Below are 17545 nucleotides of genomic sequence, written 5' to 3'. Positions count from 1 at the left end.
CACCTGTAACAAATATCCAATAAATGTCATTCCACTTCATGATTGTGTCCCACTTGTTGTTGATTCTTCACAAAAAAATACAGTTTTATATCTTTATGTTTGAAGCCTGAAATGTGGCAAAAGGTCGCAAAGTTCAAGGGGGCCAAATATTTTCGCAAGGCACTGTATGTATATACTGTACTCGATAACATCTACTGAATCTTGTCTATGCCGTTCTCTACCATCACTCATTCATGTCTTTATGTACATATTCTTTATCCCTTTATCACTTGTGTGTATAAGGTAGTAGTTGTGGAATTGTTAGGTTAGATTACTCGTTGGTTATTACTGCATTGTCGGAATTAGAAGCACAAGCATTTCGCTACTCACATTAACATCTGCTAACCATGTGTATGTGACAAATAACATTTGATTTGAACTGGCAAATTTGGTGCAGTCCATGAGGACATGCACTGCAGTACTTAATGCAGCTGGTGGCCACACCAGATACCGACTATTACTTTTGATTTTGACCCACCTTTGTTCAGGGACACAATAATCCATGTTATTCACATCTCTGTGGAACTTGTTCAGTTTGTCTCAGTTGTTGAATCTTTTGTTCATACAAATATTTACACATGTTAAATTGGCTGAAAAGAAACGCAGTTGACAGTGAGAGGGTGTTTTTTTTGTCGTTCAGTTTACTTGTCCTTACTTGTTTATTTTCTCAGTTGTGCACCAGGGCCTCCTACTCTTTCTATTCTGGTTAGGGACAGTTTGCGCTGTTCTGTGAAGGGAGCAGTCCCTCTCCTCGTTCTATTAGAGCCATTTTGCTCTGTTCTGTGAAAGGAGTAGTACACAGCATGGTACAGTTTCTTGGCAATTTCTCGCATTAAATAACCTTCATTTCTCAGAACAAGAATAGACTGAGTTTCAGAAGAAAGTCTTTGTCCCTTTTCAGCCTGTAATCGAACCCACAAATGCTGATGCTCCAGATCCTCAACTCATGTAAAGACCAGTTTCATTGAGTCTTTGAAATCAGAACAACAGTTTTCAGCTGTGCTAGATTAATTGCAAAAGGGTTTACTAATGATCAAATAGCCTTTTAAAACGATAAATTTGGATTAGCTAACACAACGTGCTGGTTGCTGATTTTTTTATTTATCCGTTATTTTACTGGGTAAATTGACTGAGAACACGTTCTCATTTGCAGCAACGACCCGGGGAATAGTTACAGGGGAGAGGGGGAATTAATGAGCCAATTGTAAACCGGGGATTAGGTGACCGTGATGGTTTGAGGGCCAGATTGGGAATTTAGCCAGGACATCAGGGTTGACACCCCTACTCTTACGATAAGTGCCATGGGATCTTTAATGACCTCAGAGAGTCAGGACAATGGACCTCTGTACACAAATGTAGATATTCCATCCAAAAAAAAAAAAAAAAAAAAAAAAATCAGCAATTTCCAGCTACAACAGTCATTTACAATGTCTACACACTATTTCTGATCAATTTGATGTTATTTTAATGGACAATGCTTTTTTAAGTGACCCCAAACCTTTGAACGGTAGTATTTACATATGTGGCTTGAGTGACAAACTCTCTGCTCATAGGTAACGACTAGGGAAAGGCCCCTGGAATAAGACGCCTTCCTCCCCATAAGCCACAGTTCTCACCCCTAGAGACAGTCTGTTGGCCACGTTCTGCTCATCTCGGGGATGGATACTGGAACAAAGTCACTGGTAAACATTCTAATACAGTCATTAGTTTACCACATTGTTGCTAGCATGTGAAAGAAACAGTTAATCTGATCTCCCTCTTCAGGTCTCTTTGTGTAGAGCACCTTCAAGTTGACCCGTGTAGATAGAACTATAGTTGATTTGGTGGACAATATAGATGGACCACACCTGGCATTTCAATAAAAACACACTAACTTGTTTATTTATTTAATGATCAATGATAGTAGAATTAAATAAGGCAACAGTGATTGGCAACCATTGTTCATATTGTATCATTCAAAACACATTTCCAACTGCGTAAATAAACGTAGAATACAATATGAAAAATTATAGAACGATTCAGCTTCAGTGCAATTGTAAACAAGCGAAAGAGGTGATTGTTTTTTGTAGATAAATTATGTTCAAGACAATTCAAAGATACACACACACCGAAAGACTGCAATCAGTTTCACACTGATGACTCAGGAGGAAATGTAAGCATTTCATTTCCAGTCTTGACACAAGTGCATCTTGTTAACCACCACACCATTATTGGGTGGAATAATCCATTCCTAGCAGAGGGGGGTTCTCGTCTCACTGCTTGTCCGGCCAGCGGTTGAGAGTGAAGGGAGGTGCAGGTAGAACCCCATCAGCACTGTAAACAGGACATGCCTTAAAGTCACAAGGCCAGTCCCTCCATGCGTAGCGCAGGCCGGCTATATTGTTCAGGGAACAGTAATTTGTGGACACTTGGATGGCGCTAAGGCCCCACTGCATTATGGGAGCTGGGACCCACAGTGACAGAGAGTCACAGGGTGCCCTCACCACTGAGCAGCAAATCTGAGGAAGAAAGAGTTGTTAAGAAATGGTTTCTCCTGACACTTTTTTTTAGCAAGGTGGAAAAATCCTGCATGACAACATGCCAAGCTGCTGACAATGACAAATAAAGAATTCAGACCCAGTTCATCCAGCCCAACATGATCATGGTTGGTAGAAACACTAATGATAATAATATTATTGTACCGTCACATACACCAGATAGGTGCAGTGAAATGTGTTGTTTTACAGGGTCATCCATAGTAGTATGGTGCCTCTGGGGCAAATGAGGGCTTATTGCCTTGCTCATGGGCAGATCACATTTGTCACATTGTCGGATCAGGTATTCAAACAGGCAACATTTTGGTTACCAGCCAAGCACTCTAACCACTAGGTTAAATGCTACCCCATACCTTAGAACTCATTACAACTACAGCCATCACACTTACCTGAAATATATCTTTGGATTGAGTGACAGACACTCTCTGGTCATAGGTTACATTGATATACTGGTCATTGACCAGGACCAGTCTAGGGAAAGGTCCCTGGAATGAGACGCCCTCCTCCCCATAAGCCACAGCTCTCGCCCCTAGAGACAGTCTATAGGCCACGTCCTGCTTATCCCGGGGATGGATACTGGAACAAAGTCACTGGTAAACAGCTTGTTCCACATTCTAATACCCTCATTAGCATACCACTTAGAATGATGCAATGCATGCATCCTAAGTGGTATGTTAATTTCGATATTGAAACGTAGCCTTGTATTCTCACAGTATTCAAATGTGAACTGCTTAAAGCTTTTACAAGAGTACAGGCTTATCAAATACTGTGTTATCCATTCTGATTGTTACTTACCTGCCAAAAGGAGACATTTCATCTCCTAAGTCCATAGCAACAGCCATGAATGTGTTCTTCATACGCAGGTTGGGAGCAAAGCCATAGTCTGCAGTCTGGTGCCAGCGTATGTTTGGAAATCCCTCACTTAAGGAGGCCTTTCTATACGTAGAGACCTCAGGATAAATATATAGACAGAATCAACATAAGCAACAGTGGATAACATCCTGGAGTGATATTGTCAAAGCAATGTAGTGATTCTTATGATGCTATATAGTGGCAAGAAAAAGGTATGTGAACCATTTGGAAATACCTGGGTTCCTGCATAAATTGGTCATACAATTTGATCTGATCTTCATCTAGGTCACAACAAGACAGTCTGCTTAAACTAATAAACAATTATACGTTTTGTCTTTATTGAACACACCGTGTGTACATTCACCGTGCAGGGTGGGAAAAGTATGTGAACCCTTGGATTTAATAACTGGTTGACCGTCCTTCGGCAGCAATAACCTCAACCAAACGTTTCCTGTAGTTGCGGCTCAGACCTGCACAACGGCCAGGAAGAATTTGAGGTCATGCCAAAGCATCTCAAGCAGGTTGAGTTCAGGATTCTGACTGGCCACTTCTTTTAAAACCATTATGTTGATTCATTTCTGTTTTGGGTTATTGTCCTGCTGCATCACCCAACTTCTGTTGAGTTTCAATTGGTGGACATTCTCCTGAAAAATGTCTTGATAAACTTGGGAATTCATTTTTCCAGCGATAATAGCAAGCTGTCCAGGCCCGGAGGCAGCCCCAAACCATGATGCTCCCTCCACCATACTTTACAGTTGGGATGAGGTTTTGATGTTGGTGTGCTGTGCCTATTTTTTCTCCTTCCAAACAACTCAACTGTAGTTTCATCTGTCCACAGAATATTTTGCCAGTAGCGCTGTGGAACATCCAGGTGTACTTTTGCAATCTTCAGATGTGCAGCAATGTTGTTTTTGGACAGGAGTGGCTTCTTCCATGGAGTCCTCCCATGAACACCATTCTTATTTGGTGTTTTACATATTGTAGACTCATCAACAGAGATGTTAGCATGTTCCAGAGATTTTTGTAAGTCTTTAGCTCAAACTCTAGGAATCTTCTTAACCTCATTGAACATTCTGCACTGTGCTCTTGAAGTCATCTTTGCAGGATGGCCACTCTTAGGGAGAATAGAGAGCAACTGTGCTGAACTTTCTCCATTCATAGACAATTTGTCCTACTGTGGACTGATGAACATCAAGGCTTTTAAAGATAAAGTTGGAAATGGTTACAAAAGTATGAAAGTCAACAATTCTTAATCTTAGGTCTTCTGACATATTTTGTTCAAGGCATGGTTAACATCAGGCAATGCTTCTTGTGAATAGCAAACTCACATTTTGTGAGTTTTGTTATCAGCAAGGCAGCGCTAACCAACATCTCCAATCTCGTCCCATTGATTGGACTTCCAGGTCAGTGGGTTCCTGACTCCAATTAGCTTGGAGACGTCATCTCAATTTAACCTTGCGCAATACCCTAGATGCAGTTGCACCCCTAAAAACTAAAAAAATGTCTCATAAGAAACTAGCTCCCTGGTACACAGAAAATACCCGAGCTCTGAAGCAAGCTTCCAGAAAATTGGAACGGAAATGGCGCCACACCAAACTGGAAGTCTTCCGACTAGCTTGGAAGGACGGTACCGTGCAGTACCTAAGAGCCCTTACTGCTGCTCGATCGTCCTATTTTTCTAACTTAATTGAGGAAAATAAGAACAATCCGAAATTCCTTTTTGATACTGTGGCAAAGCTAACTAAAAAGCAGCATTCCCCAAGAGAGGATGACTTTCACTTTAGCAGTGATAAATTCATGAACTTCTTTGAGGAAAAGATTATGATTATTAGAAAGCAAATTACGGACTCCTCTTTAAACCTGCGTATTCCTCCAAACCTCAGTTGTCCTGAGTCTGCACAACTCTGCCAGGACCTAGGATCAAGAGAGACGCTCAAGTGTTTTAGTACTATATCTCTTGACACAATGATGAAAATAATCATGGCCTCTAAACCTTCAAGCTGTATACTGGACCCTATTCCAACTAAACTACTGAAAGAGCTGCTTCCTGTGCTTGGCCCTCCTATGTTGAACATAATAAACGGCTCTCTATCCACTGGATGTGTACCAAACTCACTAAAAGTGGCAGTAATAAAGCCTCTCTTGAAAAAGCCAAACCTTGACCCAGAAAATATAAAAAACTATCGGCCTATATCGAATCTTCCATTCCTCTCAAAGATTTTAGAGAAGGCTGTTGCGCAGCAACTCACTGCCTTCCTGAAGACAAACAATGTATACGAAATGCTTCAGTCTGGTTTTAGACCCCATCATAGCACTGAGACGGCACTTGTGAAGGTGGTAAATTACATTTTAATGGCATCGGACCGAGGCTCTGCATCTGTCCTCGTGCTCCTAGACCTTAGTGCTGCTTTTGATACCATCGATCACCACATTCTTTTGGAGAGATTGGAAACCCAAATTGGTCTACACGGACATGTTCTGGCCTGGTTTAGGTCTTATCTGTCGGAAAGATATCAGTTTGTCTCTGTGAATGGTTTGTCCTCTGACAAATCAACTGTACATTTCGGTGTTCCTCAAGGTTCTGTTTTAGGACCACTATTGTTTTCACTATATATTTTACCTCTTGGGGATGTTATTCGAAAACATAATGTAAACTTTCACTGCTATGCGGATGACACACAGCTGTACATTTCAATGAAACATGGTGAAGCCCCAAAATTGCCCTCGCTAGAAGCATGTGTTTCAGACATAAGGAAGTGGATGGCTGCAAACTTTCTACTATTAAACTCGGACAAAACAGAGATGCTTGTTCTAGGTCCCAAGAAACAAAGAGATCTTCTGTTGAATCTGACAATTAATCTTAATGGTTGTACAGTCGTCTCAAATAAAACTGTGAAGGACCTCGGCGTTACCCTGGACCCTGATCTCTCTTTTGAAGAACATATCAAGACCATTTCGAGGACAGCTTTTTTCCATCTACGTAACATTGCAAAAATCAGAAACTTTCTGTCCAAAAATGATGCAGAAAAATTAATCCATGCTTTTGTCACTTCTAGGTTAGACTACTGCAATGCTCTATTTTCCGGCTACCCGGATAAAGCACTAAATAAACTTCAGTTAGTGCTAAATACGGCTGCTAGAATCCTGACTAGAACCAAAAAATTTGATCATATTACTCCAGTGCTAGCCTCTCTACACTGGCTTCCTGTCAAAGCAAGGGCTGATTTCAAGGTTTTACTGCTAACCTACAAAGCATTACATGGGCTTGCTCCTACCTACCTCTCTGATTTGGTCCTGCCGTACATACCTACACGTACGCTACGGTCACAAGACGCAGGCCTCCTAATTGTCCCTAGAATTTCTAAGCAAACAGCTGGAGGCAGGGCTTTCTCCTATAGAGCTCCATTTTTATGGAACGGTCTGCCTACCCATGTCAGAGACGCAAACTCGGTCTCAACCTTTAAGTCTTTACTGAAGACTCATCTCTTCAGTGGGTCATATGATTGAGTGTAGTCTGGCCCAGGAGTGGGAAGGTGAACGGAAAGGCTCTGGAGCAACGAACCGCCCTTGCTGTCTCTGCCTGGCCGGTTCCCCTCTTTCCACTGGGATTCTCTGCCTCTAACCCTGTTACGGGGCTGAGTCACTGGCTTGCTGGGGCTCTCTCGTGCCGTCCCTGGGGGGGTGCGTCACCTGGGTGGGTTGATTCACTGTTGTGGTCGGCCTGTCTGGGTTGGCGCCCCCCTTGGGTTGTGCCGTGGCGGAGATCTTTGTGGGCTATACTCGGCCTTGTCTCAGGATGGTAAGTTGGTGGTTGAAGATATCCCTCTAGTGGTGTGGGGGCTGTGCTTTGGCAAAGTGGGTGGGGTTATATCCTTCCTGTTTGGCCCTGTCCGGGGTGTCCTCGGATGGGGCCACAGTGTCTCCTGACCCCTCCTGTCTCAGCCTCCAGTATTTATGCTGCAGTAATTTATGTGTCGGGGGCTAGGGTCAGTTTGTTATATCTGGAGTACTTCTCCTGTCCTATTCGGTGTCCTGTGTGAATCTAAGTGTGTGTTCTCTAATTCTCTCCTTCTCTCTTAGTTTCTCTCTCTCGGAGGACCTGAGCCCTAGGACCATGCCCCAGGACTACCTGACATGATGACTCCTTGCTGTCCCCAGTCCACCTGGCCATGCTGCTGCTCCAGTTTCAACTGGCCTGGGCCCTAGGACCATGTCCCAGGACTACCTGACATGAGGACTCCTTGCTGTCCCCAGTCCACCTGACTGTGCTGCTGCTCCAGTTTCAACTGTTCTGCCTTATTATTATTATTATTATGACCATGCTGGTCATTTATGAACATTTGAACATCTTGGTCATGTTCTGTTATAATCTCTACCCGAGCACAGCCAGAAGAGGACTGGCCACTGTCCCCATCCACCTGCTGTGCCTGGTTCCTGTTCTCTAGGTTTCTTCCTAGGTTTTGGCCTTTCTAGGGAGTTTTTCCTAGCCACCGTGCTTTTACACCTGCATTGTTTGCTGTTTGGGGTTTTAGGCTGGGTTTCTGTACAGCACTTTGAGATATCAGCTGATGTACGAAGGGCTATATAAATACATTTGATTCGATTAGCTTAGGTTGTCACATACTTTTTCAACCTTCCTAGATGTAGAGACCGCAGGACAAATATATAGACAGAATCAAATGTAACAGCATAAGCAGTAGTTTATAACATCCCAGTATAATACATTGACAAAGCAATGTAGTGATTGCTACTATGCTAGGTAAAGGGACATTGCTTTTTTTGCTGAGATTTAGGACCCTGTCCTTAAAAGATCATTTGTAAAAATCCAAATAACTTCATAGATCTTCATTGTAAAGGGTTTAAACACTTTCTCATGCTTGTTCAATGATCTATAAAACAATTAATGAACATGCACCTGTGGAATGGTCGTTAAGACACTAACAGACGGTAGGCAATTAAGGTCACAGTTATGAAAACTTAGGACATTAGGCCTTTCTACGGACTCTGAAAAACACAAAAAAAAAAGATGCCCAGGATCCCTGCAAATGTGTCTTAGGCATGCTTCAAGGAGGCATGAGGACTGCAGATGTGGCCAGAGCAATAAATTGCAATGTCCATACAGTGAGACGCCGAAAGACAGCGCTACAGGGAGACGGGACAAACATCTGATCGTCCTCCCAGTGGCAGACCACGTGTAACAACGCCTTCACAGGATGGGTACATCCAAACATCACACCTGCGGGACAGGTACAGGATGGCAACAACTGCCCGAATTACACCAGGAATGCACAATCACTCAATGCTCAAACTATCCGCAATAGGCTTGTAGGTCTGTTGTAAGGTAGGTCCTCACCGGCAACAACGTCACCTATGGGCATAAACCCAGTCGCTGGACCAGACAGGACTGGCAAGAAGTGGTCTTCACTGACGAGTCGCAGTTGTCTCACCAGGGGTGACGGTCGGATTCACGTTTATTGTCGAAGGAATGAGCGTTACACTGAGGCCTTTACTCTGGAGAGGGATCGATTTGGAGGTGGAGGGTCCGTCATGGTCTGGGGCGGTGTCTCACAGCATCATCGGACTGAGCTTGTTGTCATTGCAGGCAATCAATGCTGTGCGTTATAGGGAAGACATCCTCCTCCCTCATGTGGTACCCTTCCTGCAGGCTCATCCTGACATGACAATGCCACCAGCCATATTGCTCGTTCTGTGTGTGATTTCCTGCAAGACAGGAATGTCAGTGTTCTGCCATGGCCAGCGAAGAGCCAAGATCTCAATCCCATTGAACACGCCTGGGACCTGTTGGATCGGAGGGTGAGGGCCATTGCTATTCCCCACAGAAATGTGCCTTGGTAGAAGAGTGGGGCAACATCTCACAGCAAGAACTGGCAAATTTGGTGCAGTCCATGAGGAGGAGATGCACTGCAGTACTTAATGCAGCTGGTGGCCACACCAGATACGGAATTACTTTTGATTTTGACACCCCCTTTTGATCAGGAACACATTATTCCATTTGTTAGTCGCATGTCTGTGGAATCTGTTGAGTTTGTCTCAGTTGTTGAATCTTTTGTTCATACAAATATTTACATGTTAAGTTTGCTGAAAAGAAATGCAGTTGGCAGTGAGAGGACGTTTATTTTTTTGCATTCACAGGGGATTAGTTTACATTCACAGGGGATTAGGTGTTGTCACGATAAGAAGGGCCTTATCACACAGCACTGAATGTTCTGCAAACACCAGCCGAGAGGCTTGTAGGACGTCTCAACATCAGCCGCTACAGAATCACAGATATGTTATCAGCGTCAAACTTTAACCATAACATTTAGTCAGTACCTGTACAAATCCAAAGGGGAAATCTGGTGCAGTCTGTCCCCCTGAGCTCTGGTGGAAAGCCATCCTCCAGTCATCAATCATGGAGGGAAAGGAACAGGAGTATTTCTTCTGATGGTAGTCTGTGTTGGACTCACCTATCACAGGGGTCAAGTCAAGATGTCTTCAGTTTCTATGCTGTTACTGTATGCTAAAAGATGGGAGAAAACAGATGTGACCCCAAGCTGTTTTACCTTGGTACCAGATAGCTCCTTTGATGGTCATGTTGAGAAGTGGATGGATCATGGCATTCCACAACAAAGAGTTAGTCCACACAGACAAATACATTGAAGGTGTATATGGCATGGGGAACCTGGATGAAAAGAAAATAACATAGTCCAACTGATATCAAGTACCATAGGTGAGAGGATATTTTAAGGTGCATGCTACCTGTATATTTCTGTAACAATGCTCACATTAACGCAGTCCAAAAGAAACAAGACAGAAATATTCACTAGTCTACTCATCTACAATCCTTAAGAAAATGTCTATAATTGCTGACGTAAGATGTTCGGTCGGTATGCTACTTTACATCTCTATTGCAAGAGTATAGCTCCAAGGTCCCTGTACCCTTACCCGTTAATCCTGTCCAGGTCACAGTGTTGGAGTGCTCGTGGGGAGGACCATGCCTCTACAGGTGTGCCTCCCCAGCAGGACGTCACTAGGCCGATGGGGTACTTCAGCGCCTTGTACAAGTGGCGCCCAAACATCCAGCACACCGCAGAGTAGTGCTTGAAATCCCCACCACCCAACAACTCTGTTCAGGAGGTTTAAGATTCTCATTATCAACTAAATGTATGAATACCATTTCACTTAGTCAGTTGGCTGACAGCTATCATTTGCATGACATTTCATATGTAATTGAGCTAATAGACTGTATGAGCCTGTCCATACTTGCTGTGGGGACAGACCAGGGCACCTCCACTCCAGCCAGGTCAGTCAGCTCAGTGTCGCTCTGCTCCAAGGCAGCCATAAAGATCCGCACCTGAGGGAACTTTGAGGCCAGAGCTAGCTCCTCTGATGCATTGAACACCTTTGAGGACAAGACATAATAATGGTTATTATTACAACTATGCAAACTCAAGACTTATTTGAACATTGCAGAGTATACCTGAGAAGTTGTGAAAGCCATGTTGCTCTGTCCCCCACACAGCCAGACATCCCCAAACAGCACGTCTGTGAGAGTGATACTGTGGTTGTTCTGGAGGATTGCAGTCACATTGTAGGGACCGCCAGCTTCCATTGGGACAAGGGTTACCCTCCATATCCCTGGGAAGAGATCCAAAACCATGGATCAGTGAAGGTTACACTAATCTCTTCATATACAGTGCATTCGGAAAGTATTCAGAACCCTTCCCTTGTTCCACATTGTTACAGCCTTATTCTAAAATGGATTAAATAAACACAATTCCTCAATCTACACACAATACCCCATAATGACAAAGCAAATTACATTTGCAAACATTTCTAAAAACCCATTTTCGCTTTGTCATTATAGGGTATTGTGTGTTGATTGAGTACATTTTTATTTAATCAATTTTAGAATAAAGGCTATAACGTAACAAAATGTGGAAAGAGTCAAGGTGTCTGAATATTTCCAAATACACTGTACAGTACATTGCAAGGCAGAAAAAGTGGGACACTGAGCACAATTAACTTCAAACGTGCTTTTTTTTGTCCCTCACACTTCCTGAGCTTTTTCCTCATTCTGACAGACATGTCACAGTCACCTTTACAGTACGATGTTAACATTTGTTAGAAAAATAACTTGACACGAGCTTAGGGTTTTATCAACTCTCCTTGAAATGACAGTTCTGCTTACTTCATCCTCAACTTCATGACATGACTGGATAGGCACACTAAACTAAAGGCATTGTTGGGATCAGATAACTCACCGGCAGCCACACTGACAGTAGGTGCATTGTTAGTGACTGGTCCTCCTGATAGAAAGACTGTGACCTCGCCATCATCGGGTCCATAGCCCCACAACACAGCCCTCTCTGGGGCCTTCTGCAGAACCATGTGATCGCCATAATAGGAGGCAAATTGGAACCTACCACCTGGAAACAAAAAAACAATATTACTAAATCTACTGTATTAGAAAATATTTATCCAAGTCAATATTCAAGGCAATTAAAAACAATCAATACACATATTCGAAGTTACCCTTTCAAATGTTATTTGACAGTATGCATAAAGCCCAATAAAATATAATCTTGACACATTTACCTGTTCAGTTGCCTTGACAGTAAAATGCATAATTCAATGTACAGTGCATTCAAAAAGTATTCAGACCCCTTGACGCGTTACAGCCTTATTCTAAAATTGATTAAATAGAAACACAATTCCTCAACCTACACACACACACACACAATACCCCATAATGACAAAGCGAAAACAGGTTTAGAAAAACATTTACGTAAGTATTCAGACCCTTTGCTATGAGACTCGAAATTGAGCTCAGGTGCATAATTTCCATTGATTATCCTTAAGATGATACCACAACTTAGAGTCCACCTGTGGTAAATTCAACTGACTGGACATGATTTGGAAAGGCACACACCTGTCTATATAAGGTCCTACAGCTGACAGTGCATGTCAGAGAGAGAAAAAAAACAGGCCATGGGGTCAAAGGAATTGTCTGTCGAGCTTCGAGACAGGATTGTGTCAAAACACAGATCTGGGGAAGGGTATTATGCAGGATTGAAAGTCCCCAAGAACATAGTTCATCATGCACGGAGTTGCCCAAAGACACCTAAAGGATTCTCAGACCATGAGAAATGAGATTCTCTGGTCTGATGAAACCAAGATTGAAGTCTTTGGCCTGAATGCCAAGTGGCACATCTGGAGGAACCCTGGCACCATCCTTACGGTGAAGCATTATGGTGGTAGCATCATGCTGTGGGGATGGTTTTTCAGCGGCATGCCCTGGGAGACAAGTCAGGATCGAGGGAAAGATGAACGGAGCAAAGTACAGAGAGATCCTTGATGAAATCTGGGGTGAAGGTTCACCTTCCAACAGGACAACAATTCTAAGCACACAGCCAAGAGAACACAGGAGTGGCTTCAAGAAAAGTCTCTTAATGTCCTTGAGTGGTCCTGTCGGGAGCCCGGACTTAAAGCCCGGACCTGAAAATAGCTGTGCAGCGAAGCTCCCCATCCATCCTGACAGAGCTAGAGAGGATCTGCAGAGAAGAATGGGAGAAACTCCCCAAATACAGGTGTGCCAAGCTTGCAGCATCATACCCAACAAGTCGAGGCTGTAATCACTGTCAAAGTTCTGAGTCAAGGGTCTGAATACTTACAGTAAGTCAAAAGTTTGTACACATTCCAGGGTTTCTTTATTTTTACTAATTTCTACATTGTAGATCAATAGTGAAGGCAGAAGACAAACTATAAAATAACACATATGGAATCATGTAATAACAACAACAAAAAAAGGTGTTCAACAAGTCAAAATATATATTATAGATTCTTCAAAGTAGCCACCCTTTAACTTGATGACAGCTTTGCATACTCTTGGCATTCTCTCAACCAGATTCATGGAGGTAGGGCCTTGGAAAGCAGTTTAATTAACAGGTGTGCCTTGTTAAAAAGTTAATTTGTTGAATTCTTTCCTTCTTAATGCATTTGAGCCAATCTGTTGGGCGCTGTGACAAGGTAGAGGTGGTATACAGAAGATTGTCCTATTTGGTAAAAGACCAAGTCCATATTATGGCAAGAACAGCTCAAATAAGCAAAGGGAAATGACAGTCCATCTTTACTGGCTCTAATGAGTCCCGCCAAAGGAAAGGAAGACCCAGAGTTACCTCTGCTGCAGAGGATAAGTTCATTAGATAACTGCACCTCAGATTGCAGCCCCTGCACTACAGTACTTAATGCAGCTGGCTGCCACACCAAATACTGACTTACTTTTGACCCCCCTTTAATCCATTTCTGTGAAACTTGTTCAGTTTGTCACAGTTGATGAATCTTATGTTCATAAGAATATTTAAACATGTTAAATTTGCTGAAAATAAAACGCAGTTGACAGTGAGAGGACATTGTTTTTTTGCTGAGTTTACCTATATACACAGTGCTGTGAAAAAGTACGACCCCTTCCTGATTTTCTCTATTTGTTCATATTTTTGATGCGGAATGTTATAAGATCAACTAAAACCTAATATTAGATAAAAGGGAACCAAATAATTTTAAAATACTTAAATGTAAAATTAACACTCATGCAACACCCAATTCCCTTATGAAAAAGTAATTGCCCCCTTACACACAATAACAGATTGTGCCACCTTCAGCTGCCACCAAATACTTCCTCCTCGCTGTCGAGGAATTTTGGCCCACTCTTGCAGTCATAACTGCTTTAGCTCGACTGTTCATTTCAAGTCCTGCCACAACATTAAATTGTTCCAAAACTTCAAATGTGTTGCTTTTTAACCATTTTCATTTAGACTGGATTGTTTGTTTTGGATCATTGTCTTGCTGCATGACCCAGCTGCGCTTCAGTTTCAGCTCACATATGGATGGCCTGACATCCTCCTGTAGAATTCTCTGATACAGAGCAGAATTCATGGTTCCTTCTATTAAAATGCAAGTCATCCAGATCCCGAGGAAGCAAAGCATCCCCAAACCATCACACTACCACCACCATGCTTGACCGTTGGTATAAGGTTCTTACTGTGGAATGCAGAGTTTGGTTTTCGCCAGACATAATGGAACCCATGTCATCCAAAAGGTTGACTCAAGTTTGCCAAAAAGCACCTGGATGACCATCAAAACTCTTGAAAGAATGTTCAATAGACAGATGGACACTTCATTAAGTCAGGACTCGTATTGGATTACCCATGCCTCCTTGCCTGTCCAACATTTCCTCACCTCCCACCCCTTCTAATGCGACTAGCCCCGACGTTCCTCCCTCTTTTTCCCCTGCCCTGCTACGAAGCTTCTCCCTGAGTCCGAGGTGCTAAAGGAGCTCTTTAAACGTGACCCCCAAAAAACATCTGGGTCAGATGGTTTAGACCCTTTTTTCTTTAAGGTTGCTGCCCCTATCATCTCCAAGCCTATCTCTGACCCTTTTAACCGGCCTCTCCGGGGAGGTTCCCATTGCTTGGAAGGCAGCCACAGCTCCCCCTTTAAATGAAGGATGAAATCAAAAGACTGCAGTGTATAAAGTCAGAACATCTGCTGTCTCAGCCATTGCCTGTCAGCAAGGAAGTACACCAAGGCTCGATCCTAGGCCCCACATTAGTCTCAATTTACATCAACTTAACTTCCTACTGCTTGAGCTCTCTCATCCATTTATATGCAAATGATAGTCTTATACTCAGCTGGCCCCTCCCCGGATTTTGTGTTAAAACGCTCTACAACAAAGCTTTCTTAGCATCCAACAAGCGTTCTCTGCCCTTAACTTTGTTCTGAACACCTCCAAAACAAAAGGTAATTTGGTTTGGTAAGAAGAATGCCCCTCTCCCCACAGGGATTACTACCTCGGAGGGTTTAGAGCTTGAGGTAGTCCTCATACAAGTACTTGGGAGTATGGCTAGACAGCACACCATCCTTCTCTCAGCACATATCAAAACTGCAGGCTAAAGTTAAATCTAGACTTGGTTTCCTCTATTGTAAATGTTCCTCTTTCACCCCAGCTGCCAAACGAACAATGATTCAGTTGACCATCCTACCCATGCTAGATTATGGAGAGGATTAATAGATCGGCAGGTAAGGGTGCTCTCGAGTGGCTAGATGTTCTTTTCCATTCGGCCATCAGATTTGCCACCAATGCTCCTTATAGGACACTGCACTCTATACTTCTCTGTAAACTGGGCATCTCTGTATACCTGTCGCAAGACCAACTGGTTGATGCTTATTTATTTAAAAAAAACTCTTAGGCCTCACTCCCCCCTATCTGAGACATCTACTGCAGCCTTCATCCTCCACATACAACACCCATTCTGCCAGTCACATTCTGTTCACTGCAGCTAGAATGAGCTGCAACAAACACTCAAACGGGACAGTTCTCTCCATCTCTTAATTCAAAGACTCAATCATGAACACTCTTACTGACAGTTGTGGCTGCTTCGTGTGATGTATTGTTGTCTCTACCTTCTTTCCCTTTGTGCTGTTGTCTGTGCCCAATAATGTCTGTACCATGTTTTGCGCTGCTACCATGTTGTGTTGCTACCATGTTGTCATGTTGCCATGTGTTGCTGCTTTGGTAATGTGTGTAATCCCAGCCCCCGTAGGAGGCATTTCGGTAGGCCGTCATTGTAAATAAATTCTTAACTGACTTAAAAAAGGTCAAACAAATAATAAAATGTCAAAATTATAACTTTTAGGATGACATGGGTCCCTATCATCAACTGATTTGAGCCAGTAACGTAAACTCACCCCATTCCATACAAATGTGCGTAATCGCGACATTCAAACAAGGCTACAAAGAAAACTAATGGGACTGTAGCGACTGTGTTGACTTCAAAATCTGGGGTGTGAACTAGGTTTCTATTCAAGCGTTGATCAACATGGTAATGGAGCTATAGTATTGGAAAAAAGTTGGGGGAAAAAAATAAAATGGCCCCTCCGTTACATCTTGATGTGTCATGGCATAACGTACAGCAGGCATAAAATAACTAATGTCTTACAATCTCTCTCCACCAGGTGAAGCACTTCTCTCATCGTTTAAAAACAAGAAATCGACAGTGGCGGGGTAAGGGGGGGGATACCTAGTCATTTTTCCCGTCATCATTGCATGCGATCATCATTCTCAAAGCCGCTGTTTACTTCTAAGATCACTTTAGCAACGCCCTAAAACCACGATTCAAATGAGACAAACAGGTATGTACTGACACATTATATAAACTCTTGTGTTTTATTTACATTTTTGAGGCGATAAGGTGATGAGTTTGACAGATCGAGTGAAAAAAAGCAATTTTCCCACACAACATCTCCTTACTATCACGCATTAGTTTCGCTTCCCCACCCGCCATTTTTAAAAAGACCCGACGGGGCTCATTGCCTGTTTGAATTATGCAGAAACGGGCAGTGTTTAGGTCATGTAATTGATTTTGTTGGAAAGTGGAGAAATTATGCTTTACAATGGTATTGACATTACAGTTGATCTGGAAGTATTACGTTTTTGGGGCGCTAAAATAAGGGCAATTGTACGGACCAAGGCGATGTACGAGTTTACGTTATATGGCTGTGGATTCACTGCATTGTTTGAATGGAATGTTGGCATATTGGCAGTTAATTTGAAAAAGTGTATGGAATCATTCCTCTAAAACTGTCTGGCTAGGTAGCTAACACACATACCGTGCACATACATTGTTCACATTCAATGTTTTACACATCATCTTATCACAGCACTGGCAAATCGAGGTTGACCAACTCCCTGACCAACATGGCTGACCTTTGAACCATCATAAGAAGGTTCTAGTATTCCTAAATCCATGGGTAGCAATTAAAATAAGTATTAAACAAGAAATTAACACTCACCATAGGCATACAATGATCCTAAAATAGTGAGAAAACACAAACATATCTTCTGACACATTGTTAAACTTGACCTGCTACTGTAGCTAACGTTAGCGAGGCTACACTACCATCCAAACAAGGAAGTAATTGCCTTTTAAACGCTAAATGTCACGTGATTTTTCTTCCTATTTCATCTGGAACATTATAACGCTGTTTCTAACAATCTACTGAAGGTCAGTGTGATACGTATCAGTCTGTCGCTCACACATGTTCACATTGATAATAATCAA

General features: G+C 42.7%; 1 protein-coding gene across 2 annotated transcripts; it reads right to left on the bottom strand.

Annotated features, from left to right (window-relative positions):
- Window positions 1-1571: 1571 nt before the first annotated feature.
- Window positions 1572-17514, bottom strand: LOC118397533 (sialate O-acetylesterase). 2 transcript variants are annotated; one of them, XM_035792406.2, is made up of 10 exons: window positions 17277-17514; window positions 11690-11854; window positions 10906-11063; window positions 10689-10827; window positions 10371-10551; window positions 9989-10107; window positions 9759-9892; window positions 3369-3523; window positions 2963-3149; window positions 1913-2537 (listed from the first exon to the last, which is right to left on the bottom strand). In XM_035792406.2, exons 1-10 carry the CDS (start codon window positions 17332-17334, stop codon window positions 2292-2294), a joined length of 1542 nt encoding a protein of 513 aa, XP_035648299.1. In that variant the 5' UTR covers window positions 17335-17514; the 3' UTR covers window positions 1913-2291. The 2 variants fall into 2 exon arrangements, with proteins under 2 accessions (XP_052323732.1, XP_035648299.1); XM_052467772.1 differs by lacking the exons at window positions 1913-2537; window positions 2963-3149 and adding an exon at window positions 1572-1704.
- Window positions 17515-17545: the final 31 nt, after the last annotated feature.

This window comes from Oncorhynchus keta, chromosome 18 (assembly GCF_023373465.1).
Source record: "Oncorhynchus keta strain PuntledgeMale-10-30-2019 chromosome 18, Oket_V2, whole genome shotgun sequence".
Lineage (NCBI taxonomy): Eukaryota > Metazoa > Chordata > Actinopteri > Salmoniformes > Salmonidae > Oncorhynchus > Oncorhynchus keta.
This window is presented reverse-complemented; position numbering and strand designations above follow the sequence as displayed.

Coding starts and splice junctions, on each gene's coding strand:
- LOC118397533 (XM_035792406.2), bottom strand. CDS start 17,334: ATGTGTCAGAAGATATGTTTGTGTTTTCTCACTATTTTAGGATCATTG. Junction 9,893..9,988: donor AGGAGCTATCTGGTACCAAG/GTAAAACAGCTT, acceptor CCCCTGTGATAG/GTGAGTCCAACACAGACTAC. Junction 2,538..2,962: donor AATCCAAAGATATATTTCAG/GTAAGTGTGATG, acceptor TTTCTTCCTCAG/ATTTGCTGCTCAGTGGTGAG.